Source organism: Athene noctua, chromosome 1, assembly GCF_965140245.1.
Source record: "Athene noctua chromosome 1, bAthNoc1.hap1.1, whole genome shotgun sequence".
Taxonomy (NCBI): domain Eukaryota; kingdom Metazoa; phylum Chordata; class Aves; order Strigiformes; family Strigidae; genus Athene; species Athene noctua.
The window spans coordinates 3383409-3398812 of record NC_134037.1 but is presented as its reverse complement, the minus strand read 5'-3'; the positions used below and the strand labels follow the sequence as shown (position 1 = coordinate 3398812).

The following is a 15404-nucleotide window of genomic DNA, read 5'->3' as shown; positions in this document are numbered from 1 at the left end:
GTTGGCCCTGCAGGACCAGGAGATGGATGTGGATGGAGCAGGAGTGGGAGTCAGTGCTTCTGGGCTCAGAGCAGCTCCTGGGGAACATCTGTAATGAGGACACAGAGGAGAGCAGTCAGGTATTGACACCACCAGGGAGGGGAGATTGCTGGGTTTATTGAAAACCAGAGAGGGTACCTGAGTGATGCTGTGGAGTAAAGGGAATAGGATAGGATAGTTCCTGTTGGAAAGAACCTACAAGGATCATCTAGTCCAGCTGCCTGACCACTTGTGAGCTGACCAAAAGTCAAAGCATGTTGTGAAGGGCATTGTCCAAATGCCTCTTAAACACCGACAGGCTTGGGACATCAACCACCTCTCTAGGAAGCCTGTTTCAGTGTCTGCCCACCCTCTCAGTAAAGAAATATTTCCTAGAATCTAACCTGAACCTCCTCTGATGCAGCTTTGAGCCATGGTTATGAAGAGAGTGGGTATGGAAGTTAAAGCAGCATAGAAAGGGCATCAGTAGGGGACAAGGCTATGGAGGAGCACCAGGGATGTGAGGTCTGTGGGTCAGTGGAGAGTATCGCCTCTGGGATGGAGGTCCCGAGGCCTTGGCGGGCATCACGGAGCCGTGAAGAATGCAGAGTTAGTTATTCACTGCCTGGGGTAAGGAGGATCGTAGGGGCACTCAAACCTTGGCGTCTTGTGCACAGAGATATTTCTAGCACACCCTGTCAGGGGTAAGGGTGTTGGTCTGATGCAGCGCAGGGTGCACAGGGGTGATGGTGCTGCGGAGAGGCAGAAATATCAGTGACACAAGGTGCTGCAAGTGTTCGGGTTTATCAGCACCGTGGCGATGCCGTGCGCTGGGGTTTATTGACGCTGTAGCACTGGTACCACAGAGATCCTCAATCCCCTGCGTGAGGGTCACGGGGCCTTCCATGGCACTGGGGACAACTGTGAGAAGACTGATGCGCTAGTGGGGAACACTGCCAATACCCTACAGGCAGAGCAGAGGTGTTCCCTGAGGGCAGGGCGTCACTGTGACACGTGCAGGTGACAAATGTGGAGGGCTGGATGATAGCAGTGCTTTGCAGCTTGGGGGTGAGGGGGAGCTAGAGGGAAAGGAGGAGCGCGGTATTGGCCTTCTTGTTGTAAATCATTGCAAATGTGCACTTAGCCTCCTGCCCTTCTCCTCTTGCCATCTTTTTAGGTGTCCCCCTGCATCTGAGGATCCGTTTCACATTATCTTTCCCACCCAGAGCTATCCTCTTGAATTTTTCCATTTTGAATGCCCTATAGTTTGGCCTACATTCTAGATTGTTTTTCTGTTACTGCTGTTTAAAGCATTTCTCCCATAGCATCAATCATCACACTGTTTATTGCCGACATAACAATTTACCATAAAAATTACTTTCCTGCCTGTGCTTGAGATTGATTCAGTTAAATTCTGTTTATTCACAACTGAGCTCCTCGACTGTGCCATTGTCGTCATGTGGATTAATGTGATTAGGTTCTTCCTCTGCAAAGTGCATCTTTAAACCTCAGCGTGCACCAGGATCTGCTGAACCACGAGGGCTTACTGCTAGAGAGACGTGGTCAAAACCCTTAATAAAGCAGGTCTGCTTCTGAAGGACTTGTTTGGAGTATGGTTTGCACAGACCTCTGGAATGCCATTCCAGAGGGTTAAACAGAGATTAACCCAGCTAAAGGAAATTATTCCAATGCCCTTAGTTAATATGATACGATCATTATGTATTGTTAATCTTTCTTAAATGCAATCGCGTTTTTTTAAACCAGGGGCTAGACCCAACTTGTACTGAAGGCAGTGAATTTCCATTGGCTTCAGCAGGATTTCCTTCTTGAGATTCTCTCACTGCTAGACAACACCATCCGTGTTTCCTGTGCTGGGAAATTACGTATACCTTCTTCATACATCTCAAAAAGCACAAATTTTTTTATGATCCCTACTCATTATATCCTTTCTTTCAAACGGTGAACCCTTCCTATGTACTCTCTGCCTGTAGTAACCCAGGAAGTTTAACTCTTTTAATATTTGCCCTCTGCCAGGCTCACCCTCTCTCTTCAAACTGTGTAAGATAACTGCTTTGATACATCTGGAGATCTCCAACCAGCTTGGTGTGAAGTTAATCACACATCTTGAAAACACTGTATATAACTCACAAAACTTCATCTTTCCCCCAAATCCCTTTTGCACTGGTATTTACCATGCCTGCCCACCTGCTCCTACATAGCCTTTTTATTTTTCCTAGCAGAAGGATAATGGATAATTTTTTTGGCATCTTGTGTCAATAGCTTTTCCTCTTTGGGTAGTGAACCAACATTTTCCTTATATATATATATTTAAAATTTGATTTCTTGTTAACCTCACATCTCTTGCTGGTTGACTGTTTTCAGATCAGCTGAGCTTGATGAATTTTCATCCCAGGATACGTGAAGAACAAGCTGGAGCAATCTCTGGAATGTTATTTTGGGCAGCCAGTCCAAAGATAACAACTATTACAGAAGAAAAGTGGGGCCCTGGCTAAACAGCCTGACAATCACTGGACTGCACAGTACACCAGCTGCTTTTTAATGCGTACTGAGCAAGCTGCTGCCACCTCAGTATCACATCATAGATTAACTCTGATCAGAGTTACTCAAGGCTCTTGAAGAAGCCAGATTAGCTGTTAATCCTGCCAGGGATAGGGACTTCAGGGTGAGGACAAGAAGCACAGGTTTTCCTTTGGGGAACAGGCAGCTGAACTGTAGTTGGTAAAGCAAGTCTTTTCTTAAGAGGCTTGCATTCCAAGTTTTTAGCCTAGCTGCATGCTACAGGTGAAGTGCTTCTATATTTTCTAACGCTGTTGGCTCCTCTGATGCATCCCATGAAATCCAAGGCCACCTGATAAGTAAGCACACCGAGTCCCAGCGTGTACAACGTGCCTTTGAGGAACCCCCAACGTGCTCTAAAGTGCCGCCGCGCAGTCCTGACTTCAGCAAAGAATTCCTCCTGCAAACACACACCGCTGAGGCTGGCCTTGGGGTTGTCTCCCTCCCCTCATCGTGATTTTGAGTGTAGCTGGGGACATGAGGAGCAGAGCAGACGGTGGATGTGTGACAGTGCTAGCAAAGGGGTGACGAGCGAGGAGTGGCAGGCTGGCACATCGTGTACAATGTTAAAATATTTGGCTATGCTCACCTTTGTGCCTGATGATACCTTGCTTTTGCGGCCCTATTTACGCATTGTGCTCGAACATCAAGTGCAATTTGAGAAGTTTCATGGCATGGGCAGCTGGGAGTATGACTTCTGCCAGGTGTGCTGTGAGCCACGTTTTTGGCACAGAAGGCGAAGAGGGTCCAGAGGCACAACTGCCTCTTTGGGCAACGAGCTGCAAACATGCCAGCTCGTGGAGATGCTTTGTGAACGCAGCACCAAGAACGCGTAGGGAAATGGGAACATGAATCCAGGCTTGGGAGTGTGCTGCAGCGACAACTGATGGTTTTGTGACTAATGGAGAAGGTTGTCCCTGAAAAACAGGACATGGTTGCCTGAACCTGTTTTTTTGGCAGTGGAACTGTTTCTCTAGCTTGTAATGTTGTATTTCTGTGCCTTGAAAAGGGCAGGGGCCTTGCAGAAAAACAAAACCAAACCAACCCAACCCAGTAAGTGATCCCATCGTAATGTGTATCCCAAATGCACCTACTCAGTTGCACAAGCAGCCTCTAACATTGGCCAGCTACAGAATGTGAGAGTTTGAAACCTTAGTAAGTCTTTTAACTTTTGGTGGTTTCTCTCTGGGAAGTTAAAATTGCAGTATGCAGACAATGAGTTATTTAAGGATCTTTAGCAAAAAAAAAAAAAAAAGAAAAAAAAAAAAAAGAACAAACTCAGACTCTTGTAATGAACTTATTTCCTAACCACGGACCATATTACATCACCAGATGCAGAGAGAGAGATATAACAGACTTTTCATTTTTTTCTTTATTTTCCTTTGATTCTGTAATAACTTAGGAAGGAAAGGGAAGAAAAACTAATCTAAAAGGTGATGTACCCAGATAGATCCTGCAGTGGGTTTTGAAGATAAATCTTCCATTAATATAGACAGGAATTGTGCCTGGGTAAGGAATGGGGGGCTAGGCTTTCATGAAGATGTGTCTTGTGAGCCTCAGAGCTGTATTAGCTAGAAAAGTCCTTTTGCTGGGTGGGTTTTGAAGTGCTTGGGTTCAGGGTAGGCTGGCAACACAATACTGGAGTTACTTAGTGGATCTGCCTTTTCTTTTCTTCCAAAAGTCCTATTATTCACTTTGTCACCATGAAGCTTTAAAGCGATCTGTTTACAGAAAAATTGCCTAATAACTATATGCAGAGAACTGAGATATTTTTTTAAGGTGGTAAAGAAATGACTTGGTTTTCAGGCTGCTGCAGCTTAAGCCTGCAGTCTGGAAATTGGATGCCTGAGGTGAGCAATGACATTATCCTGCTGAATCCAGCTGCAGGATAGAAAATGAAGGAAAAAAAAGCTTTTCCTATGTTTGGGCAAGAATTTATGAAGAAATGACTTCGTCTGAACAAAGTCCAGTTACTGGGTGTCAAAAAAAGGAAGGGAAAATTTTGTTAAATGTCTGATTTACTTCCTGTAGAAATTTTTGTCTAAAAGAGCAGCACAGGCAGTCCAAACCGTCAAAACCAATCTGCCTAACACAGGACCCTGAGAGATTTCAGTCAATTCTGAACCATTTTGGATTTCATTCTTTCAGTTAAGTGTTACAGAAACAAATTGGTCCTTTGAGACTTGGCATTATATGCCCATCAAAATCAGTAAAAACCTAGCTAGTGTCACTTAAGTAGATGTACAAATTATCTCCATTTTTTTAGTGTCAGCAACTGGAAAGAGAAATTTCATGTACTTTCTAGCTTGCTGCAAATACCCTGTTGTGATCATTCATGCAGCAAAAATCAAAGGCATATTCAATAATAATTGTGATGGGGAAGATCTACTTAAGTATTTACATAACATTAGTGCACCGAGGTTCCATCAGGAAATCTGGCCTTTAATGTCACTGTTACTGTGAGTACATAAAATAAAAGCCCTTACTCTAACTGATTTTCAGATAATTTTACTCGTATCATTGCTATGCTGTGAAATCATTGGATTCTTTCTTAAACTTATTTGCTTTTCACTAACGTGCTGTAACGGAGTAGCGCAGAGATATAATGTTGGTCTTTGTTCTGTTCAATTTTGCATAGGTGCTGCTGAGACATCAGAGGACCCACCATCACCCATACCTATGGCATTTGCACCTCCTAGAAACATGGACGGCCCCAAGCTACAGACCAAGATGAGCACATGGACTCCACTGAATCATCAGCTCATGAATGACAAGGTAAGTTCTGTGCAAATGGGTCAAATTCATAAAATCGCAGTACTGTTGAGGTTGGAAGGGACTTCTGGAGAACATCTAGTCCGGCCCCTCAAGGCAGTGTCAGCTAGAGAGTTTGCTCAGGATCTTGTCTGGTCAGATTTTGAATATTCTCAAATCTTAAGGCAGATTCTCGGGTTCACTTCAAAGATTCTCAAGCCTCAGAAAAATTTAACTTATGCTTTTGCCTGTGTAGATCATAAGTAATGGAACAAGAACGTAAAGATTTTGTTTACTACTAGAAGTATGTATATATCAAACACACATACAGTCTTTATTATATATATATACATATATGTAAAAACTGAAAGTTCTAATATACGTAGTTTAAAGCATACAAGTATTTAGTTCAAGTATTGTTATTTTGCCAAATTAGTTGCCTTTAAACAAAAAATGTGTATTCATTTCTTAGTGAAAGATGCCGAATCATTGATTTTTTGCAGCAGAAGATTTCAGTTTAACCCCAGAGCAAACGGAGTGTCAGTATAGGTGTCTGAGTGGGTGATGTCCTCCATCTCAGTGCGTAGGAAAGGTTTTAATACCCCTGCTCTGGCTTCTCTGCTAAACCTGGCACTGACGAGGCATGCTTGATATTTGGGAAACTGAAGTGATGCATTCAATTTATAAATAACGAGATGCATTTCCTAACCTCCCACTCTGCATACTATATCTGGGAACTGCTAACATAACTGAGGGGTTTTTGGCTCCTGCATCACCAGGAGCATATTCCTCCTTCAGAAGTCAGTTTAATTTTCTGTTGATGATTCATAGAATTTAATCCAGAACGGGCCATTACATCATGTAGCCTGGCTTCCTGGAGTCTTTGGGCCCTCTTGTTTTAGACAGTTCTCCTGGTCTTGAGCTCAGTAACTGGAATTTGGCTAAAACATCTTCCATGAAGGTATCCAGACTTCCTTTGGGGTTAAGTACCTTCATTCCTTATAAAATGAAAATTTCATCACTTCCCTAATAATTTTCACATGATTAATCCCCTGTACCATGAAAAGATGAAACCTTGTCTCCTGTCTAAATACTTCTACCATTAGCTTCCATCATTTAAATCTTCTCCTCTAAGCTTATTAAACTCTTCTGTAATCAGTATTTTTTCCTTGTGGAAGGACTTTTACCCTGCTTCAAGCCAACACTTGAATTTTTTTGATAAACTAAACAGATTGAGCTCTTTGAAGTCCTTTCAATCTGGCATCTTCTCCAGCCTTTGAATCATTTTAATGTCTGTTTCCTACACCCCATAAAACATATTTTTTACAGATGCACATCACTGTGCAATAAAGTATGATCTAACTAGCAATAAATATCTGGGTAAAAACACCCTTTCCCAACTTCTTATTCCCCTGCTCCTTAGGCAGTCTGATGTTCTATTGGACTGCAGCAAAAACTTTTATGTGCTCATATTGGATCATTGTATACTCCAATGCTTAATGATGTTCCAGGTAGGAAAGAACATACCATAAGTTCCCAGACCTGTGCTCAGTGGTGAAATTCATGATAAAAAGTGTTTGCTTGTTTCTGATCCAGGTTTTAAAGCATCGATCTGCCTGAAACTCCATTTTGTATATCACTATATTGCTCTGCAGTGTTAGCAGGAAAAAAAAATAGTTGCAACAAAAGTATTGCTGACAGCTGAAATCAGGAGATAATCCAACTGATATATGTAAGGTGCTAGTGAGCGAGAAGGCGCCGTTTTCATACAGTCATCTCTGTTCATTTCTGCACTCTTGAGTTAAGAGAAAGCATGAAGAGAGAAAAACATTTCTAGGTAGAAGGTATGTGGAAAACAGTGAGAAGATGAAAGCACAGAGAGAAGAGATGCATAAGAAATGTACTTGTTAGTAGAACAGGCAATGAAGGGCAGGAGTGGTGGGAATTCAGAGCTGATCCAAGGCAGAAGCATTTAAGCTCCATCTAAACCATTGTTGGGAGCAGACCCAAGAACAGTTAGTGGTATAAATTTGCTACCTGCCTAATTCTGGGTAATCCTGGCGGTACTGCATTAACAGTTCTGTAGATTTCCCTGGATTTTCAAACATCCCCAAGAGCACACTTGTCTGTACTGTTGGTAGGACCCAGTTCTCTCCTGCCTGTTGTACATCCCGAGTCCTGCTGCCTCCATCTATGGTTTTCTGCCCTTAACAGCAGCTGTTAGAACAGGAAAGACTATCCAGGGTGCTACTAATGGGACACAGGCAGTCATGATTTTTTTAAAGCCAGTATCACCATCAGGGACAGACCAAGAAGCCAGAATTACAAAACCTCCAGTTATGCAGCATTCATGGTCAGAAAACCAGAGGTGGAGTCTTAGATATGCCAAGGTTGTGCCATACTTAAGGATGACGTAAAGGTCAGAGGCAGGGCAGCCTCCTCACCCGCAGCAAAAGCGGACAGAGTTCAGCATCAGTCCTGCTTTAAGGAAGGACTGGAAGTCAGGAGATGATTTGCCTTCTGCTGGGCAGCAGTTCAGGTGTGGGGTAGAAGAGCCTCCAGTGGCATTTGCAGCAAGGGGTGGAGGGATTTGCCAGACAGCCTTGAACTTGTGCTTATTTAAAACCACCTGGAGACATGGATGTGAGATGGTAGATCTCAGGAGCAACCTAGGCCTCAGGCTGTGTTCAAAGCCAGGCAGCTTAGGCACACTGCAGGTGTAACTCCAAGGCCTTGGAGGAGAGGGCAGTAAACATGGGCTTGATTAAGGCAGTGGATGATTATACCAGTTCTGGGCCGTTCTGTTGCTAATTAATGCTTCCAAGTGCCTGGAGTAGGCAGAACTTTCTGACAGAGTTGGCTCAGATGTATCTCCAAGAATGCTGAAAGCAAATATGTGTCTTTCTTTGATCAAAGACCATTAACATTGCTTCCAGTTATATAAATATCTCCCTGCTCCCCTTGAATTCTCCAACCCAAAACTTAGATCTTTGACTATTCATCACTTGCTTGTGGCAAATCCTTTTCCAAGTTCAGCTTGTTAGGTTTTGTTGGTTTTTTTTCACTTTGCCAAGTGTCCCACATGCAAATAAAGCAAATAATAACTGTCAACGTACAAATAAAAGAAATGTCATTTTCCACCCCTCACGAGAGACACTCCTGCTGAGAGAGACAGAGCTAAGGCTGTCAGCTGCTGTACCACTGCAGCACTGATAATGTCTTTCTCCGCAGGAACCTTCTTTGCAGGCTGTCATAGTAATAACATGTTTGGAGTTTATAATGATCAAGCATGTTTTCCTAGTTGTGGTTAATAGCTGTTTTTACGTGCAGTTATGAGCTGGGCTTTTTCCTCTTTGATCTGTCTTCTGGAAGAATCCTGTACAGCATTTCCTCTCTTCCCAGGTCATGGTCCTGAGTAGAGAAGGCAGTTTTGTGGTAGAGGGAAGCCACGTGCTAGTGCTTTCAGGTCTAGCTCCCTATGGATAAAGGTCAACATCATAAATCTTCTGCTGTATTTTGATACTGATCATCCTTCTTGTTTAGGTGTCACTGAAAAGTGCCCAGGGAACAAAGACTGGTCTTACAATCTTACTCCTAACAATCTTGCTACGTTAAGATTGAAGCCGTCACCAGGGCTGTGTGAGAGCTACCCATGTTGTATCCATTCTAGGAGATTTCAGGCACCCAATGTCTCCAACTCAGGAGAACTGAAATTTCTTAAAATGAAGAGGTGGGAAGCCCAGCTTCTGGTCTCATCAAAGCACGGGAGACACCACACATCACTGTATGCCCGGGAGAGTAGAGCACTATGTTGGCACATCTTGTGTGCAGCAGCTGCAAAGAAGAGAGCTGGAGATGAGAAGCAGCACATTGCAGCAAGTCTGCAGAGTTCTCCTTCCCTGTCGTGCACGCATAGCCCTTTAGGGTGTGAAAGGAGCCTTCCTTTTCTTGAAGGCCCTCCTCTTCTTGAAGAAGATCAGAAAGAAGTAGATGAGGCCTTCCTCAGACAACTGGAAGAAACCTCATATTCACAGGCCTTGGTCCTCATGGAGAACTTTAACCCCCCTGATATATACTGGAATGGCAATACAGCAGGGCACAGGCTATCCAGGAGGTTTCAGGAGTGCACTGATGACAACTTTCTGATGCAGGTCATCAAGGAACCAACAAGAGATGTTCTGTTGGACCTCAAAGAAGGAAGGCCTGGTTGGGGATGTGAAGGTCATGGACAGTGTTGGTGGCAGTGACCAGGAGATGATGGAGTTCAGGATGCTGAGAGGAAAGAGCAAGACAAATAGCAGGATCACAACCCTGGACTTCAGGAGAGCAGACTTTTACCTTTTCAGAGATCTGTGTGGAAGGATCACATAGGATGTGGTCCTGGAAAGAAGAGAGGTCCTGGAAAACTGACTGATTTTCAGACTTTAGTAAGGCTTTCAATACTGTCTGCCATAACATCCTCATAGAGAAGCTGATGAAGTCCCAATGGAGAGAGAAGTGGATTGAAAACTGACTGACTTACTGACCTTAAAGGATTGTCAGCAGCAGCATGAAGTTCAGCTGGAGGCCAATCACTAGTGGAGTATGCCAGAGGTCAACACCGGGGCCAGGATCATTTAAAATTTTCATTAACAACTTGGATGATGGGGCAGAGTGCACCCTCAGCAAGTTTGCAGATGATACGTAATTGGGAAGAGTAGTTGATTGACCAGATGTTTGTGCTCTCATAAATCATAGAATCATAGGACAGGTTGGAAGGGACCTGAAAAGAGCATCTGGTCCAACCTTTTGTGGGAAAGGGAGCCTAGATGAGACTATCTAGCCTCCTGTCCAATTGTGTCTTGAAAACCTCTAGCGATGGGGACTCTACCACATCCCTGACCAGATTGGTCCAGTGATTAAGAGGGACCTTGACAGGCTGGAAAAATGAACTGAGTGTCTGGAAAGCAGCTTGGGAGAGAATGACCTGGGGGTCCTGGTGGATACCAAGTTAACCATGAGCCAGCAAAGAAGGCCACTGTCATCCTGGGCTACATTAGGAAGAGGGTAAGTGGCAGGTCAAGGGAGGTGATCCTTCCTCTCTACGGCACTGGTGAGGACACATCTGGAATGCTGTGTCCGTTTCTGGGCTCCTCAGTACAAGAAAGACATGGACTTTCTGGAACAAAGCCAGCATAGGGCTGCAAAAATGATTGAGGAATCGGAGAATCTGATGTATAGGGAAGGGTTGACAGATCTGAGGTTGTTCAGCTTAGAGAAAAGAGGCTCATGGAGGACCTTATCAATGCGTATAGGTATCTGATGGGAGGAGTAAAGACAGAGCAGGACTATTCTTAGTGGCATCCAGTGAAAAGACAAGAGGTAATAGCCACAAATCAAAATACTTTAAATTCCATTTAAAGAGATGAAAAAATGTTCTTACTGTGAGGGTGTAACAAGGTGCCACAGAAGTTATGGAGTCTCCATCCAAGGCAACATTCAAAACCTATCTAGATGTGACCCTGAGCAACCTGCTTTAGTTGACCCTAGCAGGGAGTTTGGACTAAAGGATCTCCACAGGTTTCTTCTAAACTCTTCCATTCAGTGATTCTGTTCACATTTTGTGGATTGTTTTATTGCTTTTCAAGTTGTACTTTTCTTAGCACATATTGAATCCTCTTTAAATGTTCCATTTTATTTGTGTGTGTATGTATTATAGGTATTTGAAGAAAGAAGAGCCCTGCTTGGAAAATGGGTAAACTTTTTTCTTTAAATATATATTTAAATACAACTTGATTTCTACCTGACCAAGAGATTGTTATAATGGGAATGTAAAATCTATCCTATTTTGAAAAAGGGATTCATTTTCGTGATGTGAAAGTGAGCTGTAACTGCTCTACTTTTGAGGAAGGTAAAGGTGTAAATTCCCTCAGTGCCCACATTCTGTAGGCTCTGAACTTGGGAAATCATATTCCATCATCAGAATAATCTGAAATGGAATAAGAAAGCCTGGGAAAAGTCTGTGAAGCCTTCAAAGACAGTACTGGATATTTAGGTATTGCCATTGCCTGCTAGAAGGTCTTTGAAACCTGTAATAAATGACATGTTATCTACCAAGTGCACACATATGGCTCCCGATACTGTAATCACTGAGCACCTCACAATTTGGTACTGTCATTATTTTCACAGCTCCAACATGAGACACGAAAGTGCCGTCACCCTTTTGTGGATGAAAAAATGAGGCACAGAAAGACGTGAGATGGAATTTCTCTGCCCCAACCACAAATGACTGCAAGTTAGGCATTCTGGATGGGGTTTCTCTGGCTGGGTGTGTATGTCTGAAACATAATATTTAAGCCTGGCTGCTCTGGTCATCACAGGGTCCTTGTAGAGTCAACAGAGAGAAAGCAGTACTTCATCCCACTTAATGTAGGATGAAGGCTCAGCCCTCTAGTGATGCCTTTTTCTTTCCATAGCTTATGAAGGGAATCGTAGCTGGCTGCTTGAAAGGCATCCAACTCTAACTGGCCTACCCAGGAAGCCGATGGCAGAGCATGCAATGGCACAAGATTCGCCCTAGTCCTAAGAGCACCTTCAATATCTCATTGTGCTTTCTCTTTTACACGCCAAAATCCATTTACAGGCCATTACAGGAAGGCAGCTGTAATCTGCTCAGTCTCCTGTGCAAACAGGAATGCAGACCCAGGGACTTTATTGCAATAAATGAGTGAATTCAGTGAACGTATTAATGTGGCTCGGTAGTGACTGTATGGTTGGGCCCTGTGCACATCTTTTTAAATGAAACCAAAGGACCAGTTGTGTGGTCACATATGATACCAAGCTAAACAGAAATATAGATATGATGCTCCTTATCAGCACTCTTTGATAAAGAGTATTTGCACAGTAACTTTATTTGAACTGTGATGCTTATTCTTTATGCTGAACAGGTCACTCGTGGAAATTTTTTGCATGTGAACTGGTCTTTACAGACAAGTATTTTATTTGAAGCTCATGAGGATTATTTACCTTTATAGGAAATATGTTTTCCATAACTTGTTGACATGCATGCATTTTGATAATCAGGAATTTCATGGACACCAAGAAAAAATTTTTTTTGAATTATTATTGTTCAAAAAAACACCTTTTAGCATGGTACTCAGTAACTAACAGACTTAAAACCTGTCTCTTGAAAATTGTTGGGTGTTTTAAAATGCCCATGGGATGTACTGGCAGAAGGACAAAAATGTTTTCATTAGAACCCCCAGTAAAAGAGCCAAAATCTGGAAACAGCCTTCCCCCAAACCCACATGAGTGCTGAATCATCTCCTGAAAGGTTACATTTCTGACCCTTCGTATGACACTAGATCAGTAGCTCTCACCACGCTCCTTCAGATCTAATTCTCCTTGCACTTCTGTCATCCATCATACCAATGAAAACAGGGCAGAAAGCACAAAAGCTGCTCTTCACTCCCTTCAAAGCCTGTGGCATTACAATATCTGGTATGCAAAGCCTAGAGCACTCTGAGCTTGAGAGAAACTCTGTCCAGAAATCACAGTGCTCTGGGCACGAATTTTTATGTTGATTCACATGACCTGCTCGAAGTGCTCTCAGGAAGCATGGCCTAGATGAAACTGCCGAAGGGTGGGTTTGTATGGCTGGGAACCCACATTCGGTGTAGTTGTAAATGCTTTATTAGGAAACTGGAAGGCTGAAGTCTGTCCTAAGTCCAGAACTGTTAAGCGTTTTCAGCAGTATCTGGATGATGGAATGGAAAATCTGCAGATGATACCAGGCTTGGAAAGATTTCATGAACTTTGGAGACTGGAAATCAGAATGAAATGATCTGTAGTTTGATAAGGACAAGTGAAAAGTGCTGCATGTAAGAATGACATTTACAAAAACTGCAGATCTGAGAAAACCCAAGTGTGCAGCTGTTCTGAATAAAAAATTCCTGGGAATTATGGTGGATCACAAACTGAATGTAAGCTGACAGTGCCTTATAACTGTAACGCAGGGAAATATCCCAAAGGGCTGGCTGAGAGGCAGAGCCATCCCCAGTTCTGGCCCCTGCGTTCTGAGAAATCTGAGGACCAACTGGAGATGCTTCTGAGAACAAGTCATACGTGAGAACAGTCTTAGGTCCATAAAATATGAAAATAATCCCTTTGCTGTAGGGAAGATGGAGAAAAGACATAATACCATCTTTCCAATGGCACACAAGATGTCTGAAAAGAGGAAGGGAATAATCTGACCTCTGCGTTAGCATTGGATAGGACAAGAAATCCTGGGCTTGAATTGCAGTGATGGAGACACAGTTTAGACATCAGCAAAAGCCAGTGCTACAGATAATTCACTGCCCGAGTAGCTTGCCTAGGGGTTAGGGCTGGAATCTCCATTGCTGGAGTCTTCTGAGGACAGGTTAGATAAACACTTGTCAGGAATGGTTTAAGTAGAGTGGATCTTGCCTTGTGGCAGGAGATGAACTAGCTCAGTGTTTCTCAACCTTTTTTACACCAAAGGACCATCCGACCTGCTGGGAGAGCAGAACAGTTTGCCTTGTGCAGCATTGCCACAGTGGTTTTCCTTTACAGCCAAATACAGATTAGATTAAAATTTGGATGCTCGTTGTTTATTTTCTTCTTCCTGATTTTATTTGCATGCATTCAGGGACTTACGTACGTGCATTTTCATTTAGTTATTTTTTTCCCCAATTATGCCACAGAACATCTTTGATGTCTCCCAGACTGTTGTAGACCATAAAACACAGGTTGAGAAACGATGAACTAGCTGACCTGAGGGATTTTATTTCTCTGTTTGTGCACTGCTGGGCAGCTCCAACGGGCATGGGACTGGCTGCGCTGTCACCTGCAGTATCCAAAATGCGTGATGGGACCCTCTACAATTTTTTGGCTGTCTCAGGTTGTGCTCAGCTCTGCAAAGTGTTATTTCTGCACAGAGTAGAAGCAGTGGTGGTGTGTCGTGTCTTACATGGCTGTTCCCATGCACGAGTATTTGCAGGCTTTGATCCTGCTGGAGGCATTTGTGATGAATTTCCTTCACACCAACTCCTTTACCCAAACACTATCCAGATAGTTATAAAAGGGAAATTGTGCTGCTCTCTTTCAGTTGAAACCCTTTTGATGGTTAAACTGTGAAAGGGTTAACATCTCTCTCTTAATTTTTCTGTTTTATTCTAGTTGCTTTTATTCTGTATTGCACCCAGGGCAGATGCCTTGACGTGCTGCCTCAGCCTCCCTTTCTGCTGTGTTCTGCAAGCCAAAAATTCCTCCCATTAATTTAAAAAACATAAAAGCATTTTGCTCTACCTTAATGCTCAGTGCTATCATGCTGACACCCAGGTTAATAAGTTGACAATGAAGCTGGGGCTGAACCCATAGATTAAGACACCTAAGCTTCAGTGTCTCCAGGTGATCTGAGTGTCTCAGCTTCCATTACAGCCAAATGAGATGTAGACAAGTCAGGGGAGCCCAGACAGTGATTCAGCTCACCCTGTGGGCTACATCTTCTGCTGGTAATTTATGCAGCACATCTGAGTGTACCCAGGTACTGGAACATGCTCATCCACACTATGAAATTGTTAGCACGCTCCCTGGCACGATTTTGGCCTGGGCCAGTAGCACTCTTTCAGACGTTGTTCAGACACAATTTAGACATTAGCCTGGGCCAGGAGCCATGCCAAATACGCAGTTTGGATCCAGTTTGGATCGCAGTTGGAAGGGTGAGAGTATGATAGTGGGGACATATCCATTATTTACCTCTTAGTCTCATTATCTACCTCTCATATGATGGCAGATGTGATGCAGGACTTGCAGACAACTGTCACCCTTGAAGTGGCAGCTCTAGACTTTGCGGGGTACCCCACAAGACAGGGCACTGGTGTTTGAGCAACTGAACCCCGTCCCTACTCACCACAGACCCCCACCTATAGACACCTCTTCACCCAGGACCTGACCCCATGCTTGGTGCCAAGGTGCAGGAGCACTGGCTCCTGCTCAGGGGTGCTTCTTGTCACCAGGCTGCTGGCTTGTCTTCCTTAACAGTCTTCCCAGGAGTCTCC

General features: G+C 43.5%; 1 protein-coding gene across 1 annotated transcript in view; it reads left to right on the top strand.

The window, feature by feature from the left end:
• The window catches only part of FBXO16 (F-box protein 16), a 37310-nt gene that overhangs the window by 1526 nt on the left and 20380 nt on the right, over positions 1-15404 (top strand). Inside the window, exons 2-3 of the mRNA XM_074921273.1 lie at positions 5234-5370; positions 11045-11080. Of these exons, the coding sequence (XP_074777374.1) occupies positions 5275-5370; positions 11045-11080 (132 nt within the window). The 5' untranslated portion in view covers positions 5234-5274. The remainder of the gene's footprint in view (positions 1-5233; positions 5371-11044; positions 11081-15404) is intronic.